The following is a 19,625-nucleotide window of genomic DNA, read 5'->3' as shown; positions in this document are numbered from 1 at the left end:
AGGTAAGTAATCTCTCCATTTGTCATGAAAAGCTTGCCAGTGCCATGGAGGTGTAGAGAAAATCTGACCTCTGGGGAATAAAGTGAAATCAAAGTTTCTTCTATTTGTTGTGCCCTTTCCTTTGTCTGCCAGTTTGTCTTGATGTGAATGGCTGCTTCTGTGTTAACAGAATGTGTCTTAATTGCTCTGGTAGGCGATATGAAAGGGAATAGACACGGCAGAAAAAAGCCCTTAGATTGAGAACCTTTCGAGGACAGGGAAATACCTACAGCACCTGAATGTAAGCTGCTTTGAAGTGACTGAAAGGCAGAATATAAGTAAAATAAATAATAAACAGACAACTTTGTCTGAAGGAGACTTCATTTTGTCCTATGTGCCTAAATAACTTGTGTGTGTATGTATGTATATTTTATTTTCTGTACTGTGTTGGCCATATTTCCAATTGTATAGGCCACAGATTCTCAAGTCTGGCCTTGGGGACACCCTCTAATATACATACATGAGAAATTTTTGCATACCTGGTTCATGGGCCATAAGTTGTCCATATATCTCAAGCATATACGGTTTGCTGTGAATAGCCTGAAAACTAGACCAGGTAGGGTGCTTCTAGCAGTTGAGAACTACAAGTGGTGAGTCATTCAGTGATTGTAGTACAGAGCTGCAATTCAAGAAAATATACACAAATCCTAAGAAAAGGTTATGATTGTCTCTGGCCCTGATCCACTTTGTAACCTTGGATATATCATTTTATATGTGCCTCAGTTTACCCAGTGGTAATTATTTAAGCTATTTGTGTTCGCTTCTCCCCTCTGGAAACTTCTTGCTGCCTGGGTGATAAATGGGTTTCCGGGGTATATCACAGAAGTTTCTGGCATATTAAACTGTAAAACATGTTAGAAAATGAGTTGGACAAAGATACCATATGGATCCAAATAATACTGCTGTTCTTTCAGAAATAAAAGAAAAGGTTATTGGAAACACTGTTGTAGAAAGCGAGGGTAACATTCTATGGTCCGCATAGGGCTAAAGTTTGCATGTTCCAAGCACTTGCAGATGTTATCCTGAATTTTCAAAGTGCATCAGTCTGCTTTGAAAATCAGCCAGTATATGCAAAACACAGCCCTATGTATGCACACAGATTTATACCTGCTAGTTAGTAGATGTAAATGTAAAGGGGTAGATTTAGGCGCATACTTTGAAAATTGAATGAATGTAAAATGGTTTCTCACAGGACAAGCAGGATGGTAGTCCTCACATATGGGTGACATCATCAGGATGGAGTCCAATCACGGGAAACTTCTGTCAAAGTTTCCAGAACTTTGACTGGCCCCTACTGGGCATGCCCAGCATGGCACTAATCCTGCAGCCAGCAGGGGTCCCCCTTCAGTCTTCTTTTTTCCACGCAGTAGTAGCCTCGCAGTTTAGGAGCTCTGAAGAGATTCCTGACAGGAATTTTCCTCACGGACTTAATTAAAATTACTTCGCCCCACAGGAGTCCCTCCTCTAACTTTTCTCAAGCCGCGGTACTCCGGTAAGTTTTTCACCGTTTTTTCATCGATTACTGTTGAGTTTGGCCCTCGCGGCCTACTGGCCATCGACCGTACCGCGGCTCGATTTTTCTATGGCCATGGCGTCAGGTTTTCGTTTGTGCCCGGACTGTACTCGTACCATGTCTATCACAGACCCTCATGGAGTCTGTGTAATGTGTTTAGGCTGTGATCATGATGTCCTGACTTTCTCCAAATGTGCCCTTATGACACCGAAAGTCGCAAGGCCAGAATGGAGAAGATGGGACTCCTTTTCCGTGCTCACACCCTGACATCATCCATCGCATCGATGTCATCGGAACTGGCACCGTCTGTCGCACCACCATCAACAACCGTCCGGTGACCACCCGCCATCGACGTCTTCACGGCCATTGACTCTCGTTTCTCCCCCTCAGGATCATGGGGATCGTAGGGAGAAGCATAGCCATCGGCATCGTAAGTCTCGGAACGTCGAGGGAGCGAAATCATCGACCTCACCACCATCCGAGCCACCGTCGAAGAAGCCCCGCCCAGGAGCGGCACCGACCACTCCTGCGACCAGAACATTGAGGCCACCCTCACCCGATTGGGGTTTGGGAGTCGCGATTCCGCCTGTAAAGGTGGTCCCTCCCACGGTGCCTCAGCCTCCCTCTTCCGTCACGGAGCCGGAGCTGATTGCTCCAGATCTCCAGGAAGAACTGGACCGGCTGGTCCAGGAGGCCATCGACAAGGCGATGCAACGACTCAGGTCCCTCTGGCACCGACACCGGCACCGAGAGTGGAACCGGTCCGACCCGATTCCAGCAGCGCTGGCACCGCTGCTATCCCGGATGACAACCATTCCACCAGTGATTCCCGGGTCTCCGATGGCTCCGGTGCGCTCCCCGATGACTGCTTCATCGGGAGGAGAAACACCGTTCCGCATTCCTCCTTCGGGGGTATTGCCTCAGCCATCGATGCCATGTCGTCCCTCGCCACCGATTCATTCATCGGGGGCGATACGCACATCGGCGCCTTCGATGCCGGCACCGATGCCCCCCAGGACATCCGTGGTGCCCCCGGCGATTCCTTCGATTTTCTCGGAGACTCAGCCGGGCCCTTCGGGTATCCAACCCCCTTCTTGTCCTACAGGTCAGCCTACTGATCCTTATGACACCTGGGGTGATGATACTTCCACAGACACCGATTTACCTTCACCTCCTTCTCCTACTGAAAGTAGAAAGCATTCTCCAGCGGACCTCTTTCATTAACTTTGTGAAGGAAATATCTGAATTGGTCCCTTTTCAGCTTCAGACGGAGCAAGATGAGAGGCACCAAATGATGGAGCTTCTCCAATTCCTGGATGCCCCTAAAGTGATCACTTCTATTCCCATTCATCAAGTTCTTCTTGATCTCCTCAAAAAGAACTGGGAAAATCCAGGATCTATTGCCCCAGTACACAGAAAAGCTGACACTACTTATCTAGTACAGTCAGCCCCGGGCTTTCAAAACTCTCAGCTTGACCACCACTCAGTTGTGGTAGAATCAGCTCAAAAGAAAGCGAAAAGGACGAAGCCACACTCCTCTACCCCTCCTGTTAAGGAACACAAATTCCTAGACAATATTGGTCGACGAGTGTTCCAAGGGGCCATGCTCATCTCCAGAATTGCTTCTTACCAGCTGTACATGACCCAATACAATAGGGTCATTTTCAAGCAAATACAGGACTTCTCTGAAACCTTGCCTGACCAATTCAAGAACATCTTCAAACCCTTGTCAACAAGGGCTTTGAGGCAGGAAGCATGAGATACGAACAGCTTACGATATCTTCGACACCTCCACTAGAGTGTCTGCAATTGCCATTTTGGCAAGACGCTGGGCCTGGCTCAAGTCTTCTGACCTTCACCCAGAAGTACAAGACAGGCTTTCTGACCTGCCCTGTATAGGAGATAATCTATTAGGTGAACACATTCAGCAAATTGTGGCTGAGTTAAAGGACCATCATGAGACCCTCAAACAGCTCTCATCGATGCCTTCTGACTTCCCTTCTAGACAGCTCTTCAAGAAGGACTCCAAGAAGTCATTCTTCCGTCCAAGGAAGTACTATCCCCCACCAACAAGGTCCCGAGTTACGAGGCCTTATCAAAAATCTCAGCCTTGCCAGCCCTGGAAGCAAAAGCCACAAGCTGCTCCCCAGCCGGGGCCTGCTTTAGGTTTTTGACTTTCACTTGGAGAGCAGCAGCCTGATCCCTCTGCCAAGCATACCAGTGGGAGGCCGATTATGCCACTTTCATGGAATATGGCAATCAATCACAACCGACCAATGGGTGCTGGCAATCATTGCTCAGGGTTACCATCTGAATTTTCTTGCTGTTCCACCAGACTCCTCACCTCTACAAGCGTGGAGAGTAACTGACCACTCTGTCCTTCTGGAGCAGGAGGTTTCCCTTCTTCTCCAGTTAAGAGCAATAGAACCCATTCCTCTTTCACAACAAGGCCTAGGGTTCTAGTCCCAGTACTTTTTGATCCCCAAAAAATCCGGGGGGCTTCGTCCAATTCTGGACCTACGTGCCCTCAACAAGTACATCCAGTGGGAAAAGTTCAAAATGGTAACCTTGGGCTCGCTTCTACCTCTTTTACAAAGAGGAGACTGGCTCTGCTCTCTGGACCTCCAGGATGCATACACCCACATCACGATAGCTCCAGCTTATCGCAAGTACCTCCGGTTTTTAGTAGGCCCAAGGCACTATCAATACCGGGTGCTTCCATTCGGCCTAGCATGTGCACCACGAGTCTTTACCAAATGTCTCGTAGTTGTCGCAGCTTTTCTCAGGAAAGAAGGTGTTCACGTCTACCCCTATTTAGATGACTGGTTAATCAGGGCCCCATCCCAGCAAGCTGCTTGGTCATCCCTGGATTTGACCCTACACACTCTAATCTCTCTAGGATTTCTCGTCAATTATGAGAAATCCTATTTAGCCCCATCTCAAACCTTGTCTTTCATTGGGGCAGACTTGGACAGCTTACAGGCAAAAGTCTTTCTACCTCAACGAGTGCAAACCCTCTTGTCTCTCGCTCACCAGTTGCAGTCTCAGTATACAGCAACGGCGCAGCAATTCCTTGTCCTTCTCGGACACATGGCATCCTTAGTCCATCTCAAGCCAATGGCCCACCTGGCCATGAGAGTCATGCATTGGACTCTGAGGTCACAATGGATTCAAGCGACTCAGCCTCTGTCAACCATTGTCCACATCACCGACGCACTCCGTCTGTCTCTTGCCTGGTGAAAGATCAGAACAATCTCCTCCAGGGACTGCCCTTTCATCTACCAGATCCTCAACTCATTCTCACCACCGATGCTTCCAACCTCAGCTGAGGAGCTCATGTGAACGATCTACAGACACAAGGATCTTGGTCTCCAGAGGAAGCCAAACACCAGATAAATTTCCTAGAGCTTCGAGCAATGCGATATGCTCTCAGAGCTTTTCAGGATTACCCGACAAATCACGTCATCCTAATTCAGATGGACAATCAGGTGGCCATGTGGTACATCAACAAACAGGGAGGCACAGGTTCCTTCCTTCTGTGTCAGGAAGCTGCGCAGATTTGGGCGGAAGCGCTCTCCCACTCAAGGTACCTCAGGGCCACCTACTTGACGGGAGTGCACAATGTCTTGGTAGACAAACTGAGTCGTGTCTTCCAACCGCACGACTGGTCTCAATCCCTCAGTAGCGACCTCTCTCTTCCAGCAATGGGGTTATCCCCAAATAGACCTCTTTGCGTCCCCTCAGAACCACAAAGTAGACAATTACTGCTTCCTCATTCGGAGCGAGCGCTCTCAGCCCAGAGATGCATTCTCCCTCTCGTGGACAACCGGTCTGCTTTATGCATTCCCTCCACTTCCTCTTCTCTCAAAGACTCTCGTGAAGCTCTGTCAGGACAAGGGAACCATGATCCTGATAGCACCTCATTGGCCACGCCAAGTGTGGTTTCCAATACTCCAGGATCTTTCCATCCATAGGCACATTCCCTTGGGAAAGGACCCACTTCTGATCACTCAGAACGATGGATGTCTACGCCATCCCAATCTTCAGGCCTTGTCCCTGACGGCATGGATGTTGAAAGGCTAATCCTTCAGCCACTTAACCTTTAAGACTCGCGAAAGCCTTCCACAAGGAAATCTTACTCCTATAAATGGAAAAGGTACACATCATGGTGCACTGCACAGTCCCTTGATCCCTTTTCCTGTCCAATCCCAAGGTTTTTGGACTATCTCTGGCATTTGTCTGTCAGGTTTAAAAACCTCTTCAATCAGAATGCATGTCAGTGCGGTAGCCACCTTCCATAAAGGTGTCGGGGATGTCCCTATATCGGTACAACTCCTCGTAACACGTTTTCTTAAAGGCTTGCTCCATATCAAGCCACCTTTACGTCCTCCGGCCCCTTCTTGGGACCTTAATCTGGTTCTCGGGCGGCTCATGAAACCACCGTTCGAACCTCTTTACTCCTGTGACCTAAAATATCTCACATGGAAAGTGATTTTCCTTTTGGCTATCACTTCAGCTTGCAGGGCTAGTGAGTTACAGGCCCTAGTTACCTATCCACCTTACACTAAACTCCTGCAGGACCGGGCGGTACTCCGCACTCACCCTAAGTTTTTGCCTAAGGTAGTTTCGGAGTTTCACATTAATCAATCCATCATACTACCTATCTTCTTTCCCAGGCCCCACTCCAACCCAGGGGAACAGGCTCTGCATACCCTCGACTGTAAACAGGCTCTAGCGTTCTACCTAGACCGTACAGTTGCCCACAGGAAGAGCACTCAGTTATTCGTCTCTTTCCATCCCAACAAATTAGGGCAACCTGTGGGTAAGCAGACTCTCTCCTCCTGGTTGGCGGACTGCATATCTTTTTTCTATCAGCAAGCAGGCATTCCTTTCCAAGACTGTGTTAAAGCACACTCTGTGAGGGCCATGGCGACTTCAGTAGCACACCTACGATCTGTGCCGCTTCCTGACATTTGCAGGGCTGCCACCTGGAGCGCTCTCCACACTTTCGCAGCCCACTATTGCTTGGACAAAGCCAGAAGACAGGATTCCATCTTCGGCCAATCTGTCCTGCGTAACCTATTTCCAATGTGACGTACCAACACCCTTCCACCTGCCCGGTGGGGTTCAGGATGCCCTCTACCAAATTCCACCCAGTTGTTGTGCCTGTTGCATGCCGTTGGGTACATTTGGTGCATGTTCGGACATCCTCAGCTCGGTACTCACCCATATGTGAGGACTACCATCCTGCTTGTCCTGTGAGAGCAAGTGTTGCTTACCTGTAACAGGTGTTCTCACAGGACAGCAGGATGTTAGTCCTCATGAAACCCGCCCGCCACCCCGCGGTGTTGGGTTCATAATGTTTTCTTGTTTTATTTTTTCGGCACTGCCTGTAGCTATCAAATAAGTCTGAAGGGGGACCCCTGCTGGCTGCAGGGTTAGTGCCAAGCTGGGCATGCCCAGTAGGGGCCAGTCAAAGTTCTGGAAACTTTGACAGAAGTTTTCCATGATTGGGCTCCATCCTGATGTCACCCATATGTGAGGACTAACATCCTGCTGTCCTGTGAGAACACCTGTTACAGGTAAGCAACACTTGCTTTCTGATGACATCTTAGTAAATGCAAAACTCCCTATACTGGCAGGCCTAATACCCGTCCTTATGAAAAGACAGTAATTTACCACTAATGCATGTTCTATTGAGAAAACACAACAAATAAGATTGATACAAATACCTACATGCTAGTAAAATACCTCACCTTGGTCACACACCCAGAACTGACTTCCAAGTACAGAAAGACCACAAATTATAAATATGGAGACAACTGGAATGGAAAACCAAAACAGCCACTCTGCATGCAGTGCAAACCTGGAGAAATGAAAGAGAAATAAAGCACCTAATATAGTCCCAGGATCTGCAATAATGCACACAAACTAGCCTGCACAAAGTTACACCTATATTATGGAACACACTCAAACAGTAACAACTCTTATCTATGAAAAGGCAACAATACAAATATTTAACCAGGCCCTAAACACTAATACACCTCCTATTAGGAAAACAACAAGCCAAGCTGCTATAGATCCCCACACAGAAATGATTGTAAAACTATACTAATACATTTTACAAAACAGCTGATAAACAGAATAACATCCAACAATTAAAAACTCATAAAAATTAATTGTCCAAATACTAATAAAATGTCAAAACAGCAGACACATCACATAATACCCAGTAATTAAAATGGCAGTCAATCAAGAAAAATAAACTTAAAAAGCCATCTTTACTACCCTCTCCAGTAACTATCCTACTCCTTTCCCTTGCAGGCCAACAGCACACACTGGAAGCAGCAAGGGCTGCTGAAGCTCTGTTCTCATAGTCCTCTTCCTTAGTGCTCACAACCAGTCACTCACACAGTCTCTGTCTCACACAGACCAGTAACCTCCCTAACCAATCTCTCTTCCTTGCGCACACACACACACTAGTCACCTCCTTGACCAGACTCTTTCTCTCTCACACACACACACACACACCTCCCTGACCAGTCTCTGTCTCTCAGTCACACACACACACACACACACCAGTCACCTCCCTGACCAGTCTCTGTCTCTGTCACACACACACCAGTCACCTCCCTGACCAGTCTCTGTCTCTCAGTCACACACAAATGCTCTTATTCCCATTCTACCACAACCCAGGCACCCATTCTACTACAGGCACACACACACTCACGTGGAGCCTCTTCTCATAGTTTGGCCCAATAAGTTTGGCCTCTGCTTTTCGGCTGCCAACAGCCTGGCCTCCGGCGGTGGCGTGCAGGATCTCTCCAATCTTCGGCCCTACCGGTCTGGCCTGCGCGGCAGTGCACAGGGTCTCCGCACTTCAGCCGCTGCTGGCCTGGCCTCCAGTGGTGGCACTCCCCTACCAACTGCATCGGCCAGTTCACCCCTGGGAAGAAGGGAAGCACAAGAGGGATGCCAGGAGCCAAAGCACACCTGCTGGCGCTTGGCGACACACAGGTTGAGAATCGCTGATCTAGAGTATTATTCAATTTTTTATGCATCCTTTGGTTCAGTTATTGTCTACTTTAGGTCTAGTTTTTAAATTTTATGCAGATGTGCAATTTTTTTTATACCTAACGAGAATTTTGGTATATTTTCTGTGGAAAGGTTTTCTTGTTCCCTTAATGGGATTAAAATCTGGTTAGATCAGAACGGGCTAGTTCTTAACTGTAGTAAAACAACAACAAGGTTGATATATGCACACAAATTAAAGTAGGGGACTGTGAATTGAAACTGAGGTGTATTTGGATTCTGAGTTAACTTTTATCCTCTGATTAGAAGAGTAGCGGGAAATGGTTTTTTTTTTTTAAAACAGTGTGTTATACAGCCTTTGAAGAATGTACCAGAGATACAAGATTTCAAGTTGGTAGTTCCTTTTAGTGATATTGTCTTATTTAGATTATTGCAATGCCAGACATGTTGGAATACTGTAATGTTTGATTTATGTACTTCAGTGGGGTACAAATTTCATTAGTTCAGATGGTATTTGGTCTCCAATGGGTAGTTAATATAACACCATTCTTAAAAAAAAAAAAATTGCATTGGTTACTCAATGAAAAGAGAATTGAATTTAAATTGTACATTATAATACATAAGACTTTGTATATGGAAGGTTACTGTTTGTGCAATAAATTTTCATGATATACTCCATTGAGGAATTTGCATGTGTCATTTTATACTTGCAAAACCATCTGCCACTGCCATTTGCTTGCAGAGGACTAAAGCTACAGCACTGTCTTTACTGGCTCCATGGTTTTGGAATTTTTTTACTTACTGAATATCGTGAAGAACCAGACTCTCTCAAATTCTGTAAGCAAGTTAATTCTTTTCATTTTATTCAGGCTGATGGTAAACAAGTTTAATGTTTTGTGTGATTTTGTTTTTATGTTTATGTATTTTGTGTGTGTAAATTCTAATCTGTGGGGGATATTGCGGAATCATGGAATATAAATTATTTTAAACAAATAGCCTTGTACCATATTGGGAAGGAATTTAGGGGTAAATTAGGACCCTTGCTAGGGTTTCTTACCCAGTAGTTTACAGTTCAGCTTTGCCCTCGGCCCTGTTGTTTTTTGGCACAGGTGCTTTCACCTGCAGAGGGGACGGCAGTTTTTAATCCTTTATTTTATTCTGGATAAATTGTTTTGCAAATTGCCCTTTTAAATGTCTCTTAATCATATTGCAATATCTTTCAAATGCTTGTACATTTCGATCAGAGTAAAATCAATAACATAAAAAACAAAATTGTGATAATTGTAGAGAGAGGACATTATGGGGTAAAAATGATTGTGAACCAAAACAATGAGCCTCAATACCTCTTTGTCTAACAATTCTTAACTCATATAGACAGTAACTTTGAAAGCAGGCACGCATATGTGCGCACATTTGCCAGCTTGTGCCCTTAGACGTGGCTATTTTGTAATACACGTATGTATATGCATGCATGTTATAAAATTGAGTGTGTGCAGTTTTAAGGAGGTGCGCGCATGTGCGCACAAATCCCGCTTCCACCATGTAAGTGGGGATGATTTTAAAAGGGGCGTGCATTCACGCCATTGAAAGTTTCACCATCTCGTTCCCGGTTCGGCCAGGTAAGGGACAGTCCTTCCAAAACCCCTCCTAGTTTAATAGTCTCCCTTTTCTCCTCTTAGCCCCAACCCTTAAAACCCTGCTGACATACCTAGATTTTTAATTTTTATTACTTACTCGCCATCCATAGCAGAAGTAAATTTGTGTGGCAGGAGACCCTGGAGTGCTTGTGCGCCTAAGTACGCACTGGTTTCATTGTGAAATCCAGGAATGCCCACGCCTTGCCCGTTTTTTGAAACTTTTTATTTGCCCGCTAGCGGGAGATATGCACGTACTTAGATGTCTTTTAAAAACCGCTCTGTGCATGCCGGCCCTACTTGTATGCATGTGTCCCGCTTTGGGCCCGCGCGAGGCTTTTAAAGTTCATCTGATAGGTTCCTCTTCATCTATAAATATCTGGCTGCGAAAAGGAAAGAAGGCCCCATGTACGTATTAATGCTCATTAATTGCTCATTAAAAAAAAAACCAAATCAGAGGCAACATTGATTATAGTATTTCCAAATGTTGATCCTTTCCTGCCACAGGATCTGTTGACATGCCACTAGCAAGAGGATGATGCTTTTTGCAGTTCAATAAGGCTGTAGGTTAACTCTGAATTGCTTATTTCCCAGTGGCACATAAAGGAATCCTCTGGCAGGAAGCTTGTAGAACAGTGAGCATTCCATGGCTATTGTGAACACACAGTACTCCTCCTAGTATTTGGATGCACGTTTTTGACGTGTTCGCTTTATCCCTTATTCAGTAAGGGGTAATAGCGCGTCAAAAATGCGTGTCCAACCCCCCCCCCCCCAAAACTAATAGCGCCTGCAAAATGCAAATGCATGTTGATGGCCCTATTAGTTATTTCTGCGCGATACAGAAAGTAGAATGTGCAGCCAAGCCACACATTTTACTTTCAGAAATTAACGCCTGCCCAAAGGCTGGCATTAATTTCTGCCCGCGGGTCGGAAGGCAGACGCTCAATTATGCCGGCATCCGTTTTCCGAACCCGTGACTGTCGGCGGGTTTGAGAACAGACACCGGCAAAATTGAGCGTCAGATGTCAAACCTGCTGACAACCGCCACTCCTGTCAAAAAGAAGGCTCTAGGGACCGCGCTAGTGTCCCTAGTGCCTCCTTTTACCGCGGGCCCTAATTTGCATAGGCCACCTCCTGAATCGCGCGCCCAGGAGAGTGGCCTGAGCGCGCCGGGAGACCGGGCGGGCGCTCACCCGCTCTCCTGCGCGTTTTTCGGAATCGGCCTGATTGTTGGGAAAAAGTGCTTTCTAAGGAGATGGCGTACCACTCAGAAGCAGCAAGATCTAAGCCATATCTTGTGACTGGGTAACCAAGGAATTGGATAGAGGAAGAGCGCTCGATATCATATACTTGGATTTCAGCAAAGCTTTTGATACGGTTCCGCACAGGAGACTGGTGAATAAATCGAGAAGCTTGGGAGTGAGTGCCGAGGTGGTGACCTGGATTGCAAATTGGTTGACGGACAGAAGACAATGTGTGATGGTAAATGGAACCTTCTCTGAAGAGAGAGCGGTTTTAAGTGGTGTACCGCAAGGATCGGTGTTGGGACCGGTCCTGTTCAATATCTTTGTGAGCGACATTGCGGATGGGATAGAAGGTAAGGTTTGTCTTTTTGCGGATGACACTAAGATCTGCAACAGAGTGGACACGCCGGAAGGAGTGGAGAGAATGAGACGGGATCTAAGGAAACTGGAAGAGTGGTCGAAGATATGGCAGCTGAGATTCAATGCCAAGAAGTGCAAAGTCATGCATATGGGGAGTGGAAATCCAAATGAACTGTATTCGATGGGGGGGGAAAGGCTGATGTGCACGGAGCAGGAGAGGGACCTTGGGGTGATGGTGTCTAATGATCTGAAGTCGGCAAAACAATGCGACAAGGCGATAGCTAAAGCCAGAAGAATGCTGGGCTGCATAGAGAGAGGAATATCGAGTAAGAAAAGGGAAGTGATTATTCCCTTGTACAGGTCCTTGGTGAGGCCTCACCTGGAGTACTGTGTTCAGTTCTGGAGACCGTATCTTCAAAAAGACAAAGACAAGATGGAGGCGGTACAGAGAAGGGCGACCAGGAAGGTGGAGGATCTTCATCGGATGACGTACGAGGAGAGATTGAAGAATCTAAATATGTACACCCTGGAGGAAAGGAGGAGCAGAGGTGATATGATACAGACTTTCAGATACTTGAAAGGTGTTAATGATCAAAAGACAACGACAAACCTTTTCCGAAGGAAAAAAATCAGCAGAACCAGGGGTCACGATTTGAAGCTCCAGGGAGGAAGATTCAGAACCAATGTCAGGAAGTATTTCTTCACGGAGAGGGTGGTGGATGCCTGGAATGCCCTTCCGGAGGATGTGGTGAAGACCAGAACTGTGAAGGACTTCAAAGGGGCGTGGGATAAACACTGTGGATCCATAAAGTCAAGAGGCTGCCAATGAAGAGTGGGTGACTCGCCAGAATGATGGCTACTGCCTGGAAGTCAATACCCTTATTAAATAAACATACACAGGCTTGACTCCAACATCGCTCTAAGCTTCAACAGCAAGAGGAAATGTGGAAAAAAGGATTCACACTCACAAAGAGGGGAGTAGCTGGCTTGTTACGGCGGTTACTACCCCAAATCAAATAAGCCTGATACTTCACTTTCAATGCATATACAGCATAGTTCTCTGATTCAACGGCAGGGGAGAAGAAAAACTGATACTTCACACATCCAGCAGAGCTCTCTGCTTCAACGGCAGGGGAGAAGAAAAGAGGGTTCGCACTCACAAAGCGGGGAGTAGCTGGCTTGTTACGGCGGTTACTACCCCAAACCAAATGTGCCTGATACTTCACTTTCGATGCACATCCAGCATGGCTCTCTGCTTCAACGGCATGGGAGAAGAAAAACAACCAATAAGGGCTAATAACATAGTCTGGGTAAAACAAATAAGCATGGGTGCAGCTTGCTTATTGCGGCGGCTACTACCCCAAACTAATCAAGCTAGATATTTCACTTGGATGCAGCTCCATCACTGCTCTCTACATTAAAGGTGGGGGTGGAAGGGAAATAGAACCAAGAGCTAAGAGAAACAGATAAGTATGAGAGAAAATATGTGTGAAGCTTGCTGGGCAGACTAGATGGGCCATTTGGTCTTCTTCTGCCGTCATTTCTATGTTTCTATGTTTCTATTGTATGTCTGTTGATGGTATTGTGGTAAATTTACCAGTGGGGTGGCAGACTGTGATCAGCTTAATGGTATGTATTTTGCTCCTTACCTAGTACGTGGGTCCTCTGTCTCCCACACAATTGATTTTGCTACTAATTAACCCCTTCTTTTTTGTTGGCTTCAGCCATAGCTCAGAGGTCTGAGATGATCATTTATTCTTCTGAGCTGGCTATGGGCTCTCCCAGTGCTACTCTTAAATCATTAGGCATTTCCACAAGACCAGCTCTTGCGTTTCCTTCTCCAAGAATTGAGATCATTATTGTAACTGTACTTAGTCCTGTCCAGCTGAAGGAGTCCCTAGAGGTTTAAAAAATATTATTTAATGAAAATAGAGGGAGTCTGTTGATAGTATGTAACTGAGCATGGATTTGTTGATATGAAGAATTAAAGCTGAGCAAAGCATAACTTTCACCTGTTTACTAATTCTAAAACAATGTGCATTTGCTTTTAACTATCTTGCTTTGTTTTTCAGGTTTCCTTATCTTGGAGTAAAGATAAGGCCATGCCATCTGAGAGAGTTTTACTTACCATCACTGCTACTGAATCAAACTCACTAATTGGACTTTCAGTAGTAGACAAAAGTGTCTCTCTCCTGGACAGCTCACATGACTTTACATCAGATCATGTAAGTGGAGAAAGATCTGCCAAGATTGTTAGCTGTTTACACGTGCTTATTATCTTTTGTGCCCTCTGGTGGTGTTAGGTTTATAGCAGGTTGTCACAATAATTCTCCACATTTCTGATGGTCTTCTGTAGATTGCTGGCATATTTTAAATTGCCAGTACTGTATGTAGACTATCTTACAGCAAGGGGATGAAGTGAATTAGAAAACATAGGATAATAAATAGAAATGAGGGGTGACCTAGGAATGGATGACAGATAAGACCACTGGGCCCAGCTAATCTACCTACAGTATTTTCCCTACCTAGTACAATACTGCAGAACCTAATTGGTCTCCAGCTTCATCCTCTCTCTCCTTACCAGTAAGGATCCTTTATTCCTATTCCATTCCAATTTTTGCTCTATCACCTTTACTGGAAGACTGTTTTATGCATCTACCACTCATCCTTCACTCAGAGTGTGACTAACAGGACCATGTTTTCTCAATATTGAAAAACTTGCATTAGCTGCCAGTTAAATGGCGTATAAATTTTAAGATAGTAATGCTGCTTTTCAACACTTGTATTAGCTGCCAGTTAAATGGTGTATTAATTTTAAGATTGTAATGCTGCTTTTCAGAGCTGTGAAGGGAAATGGCCCTGAGTAGTTTATATCTACAGTTATCTTATATTCCAAATAGGTCTTTGTTTTATGAAAGGCAGCAGAATCTGGTGGGTCTGTCATTCAAGAAAGTACATCTTGTGGAGTTTTGCTCCAAGATTTTTAGAGTAGTGGGACCAGTGTTATGGAATGCCCTCCCTTTTGATGTGTGAGTAGAGGAGGATTATATTATTTGGAAAAAGGTGAAAGTATTCTACTTTTCATAGGCATTTAATGCGGCTTGATCTGGAGGGTTAGGAGAAGTTTAGATTCGTTGCCTAAGACAGTCAGATTTTGTATTTATTGAATTGAGTTGCTGTTTATATTTTATGTTGATTGTGTGTGTTTGTGTTGATATATTTTTATGTCTTTGCTGTAATCTGCCAAGGGTATGTGTTTAGGATTGGCAGAATATACATGTTTCTAAATAAATAAATAAAGGTTATGTAGAAATATTTCTTTATCACACTCGAATCATCATATTATGCTAGATACAGAGGTATAGTTTTGAAAAGTGCTCCCCCATGGAAGTGTTGCTTTAGTCATATTTTTCCACTATAGTTTCTCTGATACAATAGAGGTTTTATTACAGTTCCTGAGATACATAATGATCTACAGGTATATTTTTGACTGCAAAAGTTTCATATTTTTATATGACATGCTGAATTCCACTAAGCTTGTATTTCTAGTAAGAAACTAATCTTGCTATCAAGCTTAGAGATGTGAATTGTGTGCCCGATCGTTTTAACGATCAGGTTCGGATGGAGGGAGAAAAAAATCGGATCGTTAGAGATGTGAATTGGAATCGGTTCCGATTCCAATTCACATCGTTAATTTTTTAGTGAGGCCTGAGCAGATAAAAAAAACCCCACCCCGACCCTTTACAAATGACCCCTTTGCTCTCCCACCCTCCCGACCCCCCCCCCCCCCAAAATGTTAAATTACCTGGTGGTCCAGTGGGGGGGGGGGGGTGTGTCCTGTTGCGATCTCCCGCTCTCGGGCCATCGGCGCCATTTTGGCTACCATTGATAAAAATGTTGCCGATGGCCCGATAAAAAAACAAAAAACAAAAAAACCACCCGACCCTTTACAAATTACCCCTTTGCTTCTCCCACCCTCCAGACCCCCCCAAAAACCTTTTACATGTACCTGGTGGTCTAGCCGGGGGGTCCAGGAGCCCGGTGCTGGACTGGTTTCAAAATGGCGCCGATCGCCTTTGCCCTCACTATGTCACAGGGAGCGACGGTCGCTCCCTGTGACATAGTGAGGGCAAAGGCGATCGGCACCATTTTGAAACCAGTCCAGCACCAGCACCGAGGGTATGATTGAAGGGATGGCTCCCGGACCCCCTGCTAGACCACCAGGTACAAGTAAAAGGTTTTTGGGGGGGTCGGGAGGGTGGGAGAAGCAAAGGGGTAATTTTGTAAAGGGGTGGGGTTTTTTTTATCGGGCCATCGGCGCCATTTTTATCAATGGTAGCCAAAATGGCGCCGATGGCCCGAGAGCGGGAGATCGCGCCGGGACCCCCCCCCCCCACTGGACCACCAGGTAATTTAACATTTTGGGGGGGTTCGGGAGGGTGGGGGAGGGTAAAGGATTGGTTTTAAAGGGTCGGGGTGGGTTTAGGGGTTGTTTTGGTGTGCCGGTTTTCCCGCCCTCCCCCCAAATAATTCCCGTACTCGATTTAACGATTTTTCACGATAAATCGAGGGAATTCCTATTGTATCGAGTCCCTTACCGATTAATGACGATTTTAAAATTATCGGACGATAATTTAAATCGTTAAAAAAACGATTCACATCCCTAATCAAGCTAGGGCGAGAGTACATTGTACAAATCTCATCTTTTGCACCTTTCCTCACTCCAAATCACATCAAATCTTCACTGAGGTGTACTGAGCTGTTTGTACCTCTGACTGTGCATGTAAAACTGCCCCCCCAAACCTTAGACCATCACCAAAACCTCACCTTGAGTTACTAGTTGACCCTTCTACAGTGGTATAAATAGTTGACTAATATAAGAGCCTTATAAAAGGCTCTTGCTTGCTCGCTCACTCTCCCCAAACCATGGAAAGGCCTTTTTGGGCAGTTTACAAGCTGTGAAGTGAAAATGTTACAGGCATGATAAATTTAATATACATTGTGATAACTCAAAAATTATCCTAACCATGCCTCTGTATTTTATCACAGGCGCTATTCATGTCAATTTTATAGCAAAATGATGAATCTAGGCCTAAATTAGCTGGCTACGTGTTGGGCGGTGAGTGCAGCTGGTTATCAAAATGATACTATTTGTCCAGCTAAGGCAACTTATTTTGAATATGAATCTCTCTAAGTCCTTTTCTCACAATCTTTCTATTCCTTAGCAACCCTTAGTAAGTACATACTGCAGATATTGCTGGAACCCCAAAACCACTTTAGAGGATACTGGCATTTTACTGCAAGTTAAAAAAAAAAACCAAATTGTGCAGAATTTTAAATTTTTTGGTACTGAAGTCCCCCAAGAGTAATAAGGAATAAAAGGAAAAAAAATCAGAAGAAAATTGATTGAAAATCTCTAAATCAAGCAACTTAAAATATCTGCATAAAGTTTCCAAAAATGCCACATTTCTGCACTAGGAACTGAGCATGGGGAAAAGTCTGAGTGTTTCATTTTCATATTAAGATTGTAATTTTTAATGAATCTGAAAAATATTTTGTGCAAGACTGGAATTTTTCTTAACTGCTTGAAAACATTTCTCTTGCAGTAACTCATTTTGCTGTCTTTCAAAAAAATTTTTATTACGATGTCCAGTTCTTAAATCTGCCTCTTAAATATGAACTATTGTCAACCGACTGCATTTTTTTACTTTCACTTTTTTCTCCAAGGTCACTTCACATAAAGTCCTTCAAAACACTAAAGAATGTTTCCATGTTGTGGCCTTCTGTAAAAAAAAACAAACAAAAAAAACCCCAAACAATTTTGACTTACAAAATGTTCTTTGCATATATATTTAATTGGCTATTTAAACAGTTCTTTATATATTTCTTTGCCTTTCTTAGATGGTCCAGGAACTAGAGCAATACAACAAGAATTCCCACCATCTGATCAGTAGCCCTAATGAGGTTTTTGAGGTACAATAGTCTACATTTTTTCATAGACTGTGATATTTTATTTGGATTAAATTTTGTTCATCACACCTGGTAATTCTGCCACTGTAAATTTCCAATTTTCATATACAAGGGGTAATATTTGCTGGACAACTGATAGAAGAACGTCATCCTCCATACCAGACAGCAAGGAGTTAATATTCCCCATTGTCATCTGTATAGTTGGGATTGGGACCGCAAGGATTACCTAGATAGTGAATTGAGCTTCAGCTCCCTCCTTGTCTGTTGTACTGATCACAACACTTCAAAACTTCTATTTTCTTGGCGTGTAGCCAGATGGACTCAGAACGAATGGATAGTATCCGCGTGCTAGCAGTTGGAGACGGATCCGATGTCAGCACGGGGTATATATATCCCCACAGGAAGCGTAGCAACTTAGTAATTTCCGTCTCCAAAGCAGTTTGGAGAGCCTGCATGCTAGCTGAGTGTGCTTTCCAACTCTACTTTTCTTTTTCTATTTACTACAACTTCTTTAGCATCCAGCCCCCGCGCTCCTGCGGTGATACCCAGGGGGTCCCTCCCCCCGTTGAGCTTCCAGGGGTGATTTCCGTGGTCCCCCGGAGGTGTAAGTCCTCGGTCCGGCCGAATCGCGGCAGGGACACAGCCCCCGGCCGAGGTTCGGGTGAGGCTTCGAGGCGCCTCGGTCCCGGCGTGGACGAGGCAGCGGGTGCATATCCTCAAACGCGGCGGTGAAGGTACTTGCCCTCTCCCCCGCAGCCGGAGACCGCCCGGGTTCCAGCCGGGAAGCGCCAAAGATCAGGTAAGGCGTACATCTCTTATTTCTGGTCTCCGAGGAACAGAGGATCAGCGGCATGGCACGCCGTGGAGGACGCCATTTTGGGGCCTTGTTCAGGTATTGAGCGCCCGTAATAGGCGCAGCTCTATTCCTCCTTGTGTGTATATTGCCTTATTGCTGTGAGCATATGCTACTGAGCGTGTATTACTAACCGCCTATTGCTGAGAGCATATTGAATGCCACTGAGCGTGTATTGCTGACCGCCTATTGCTGAGAGCATATTGAATGCCACCGAGCGTGTATTGCTAACCGCCTATTGCTGAGAGCATATTGAATGCCACTGAGCGTGTATTGCTAACCGCCTATTGCTGAGAGCATATTGAATGCCACTGAGCGTATATTGCTAACCGCTTATTGCTGACAGCCTATTGAATGCCATTGAGCGTATATTGCTAACCGCATATTGCTGAGAGCCTATTGAATGCTATTGAGCGTATATTGCTACCCGCTTCTTGCTGAAAGCCTATTGAATGCCATTGAGCGTGTATTGCTGACCGCTTATTGCTGAGAGCCTATTGAAAGCCATAGTGCGTGTATTGCTAACTGCATATTGCTGAGTGCATATTGCATACAATTCGGCTGTTTTCTTGGCCGCCTATTGCTAAGAACATATTGCGCCTATTGCTGCCGCATATTATTATTATTGTGCGCCTGTTGTATTAAGCGCCTATTGCTGCCACATATTATTATTATTGCGCGCCTGTTGTATCAAGCATTCAGCGCATTTTTTTTTTTCAATGGATCAGAACGCAGCAGCGTCTTCAGCAGCGCCTGCCTCAGGCATTAAAGCCCTTGGCCTCTGCTCTGCATGCCAGCTTAGAGCCACGCGCAGTGAAGAGCCAGACTTCCTATGTGCCCAATGTGAGGAGGCCGTGGGACCCTCGGGCCAGGACCGGTCTCAGCCACGATTTGTTGACAGTTCCCCAGGGGCTACCCCGGATTTAGGGGGCAGTCTCGACCAATCGGGAATCCCGGGGCATCTTGTACCCCGGCGATTA

General features: G+C 45.3%; 1 protein-coding gene across 4 annotated transcripts in view; it reads left to right on the top strand.

Annotated features, from left to right (window-relative positions):
* Positions 1-19,625, top strand: part of CD109 (CD109 molecule) — a 456,523-nt gene that overhangs the window by 200,118 nt on the left and 236,780 nt on the right. For 2 of the 4 annotated variants that reach the window (XM_029595617.1, XM_029595616.1), the window contains exons 15-16: positions 13,895-14,047; positions 17,724-17,795. In XM_029595617.1, the coding sequence (XP_029451477.1) occupies positions 13,895-14,047; positions 17,724-17,795 (225 nt within the window). The remainder of the gene's footprint in view (positions 1-13,894; positions 14,048-17,723; positions 17,796-19,625) is intronic. The other 2 variants (XM_029595620.1, XM_029595619.1) reach the window with 1 other exon arrangement.

Source organism: Rhinatrema bivittatum, chromosome 3, assembly GCF_901001135.1.
Source record: "Rhinatrema bivittatum chromosome 3, aRhiBiv1.1, whole genome shotgun sequence".
Classification (NCBI taxonomy): Eukaryota; Metazoa; Chordata; class Amphibia; order Gymnophiona; family Rhinatrematidae; genus Rhinatrema; species Rhinatrema bivittatum.
Note: the sequence above shows the minus strand (reverse complement) of the source record. Positions and strands in the feature narration are given on the sequence as shown.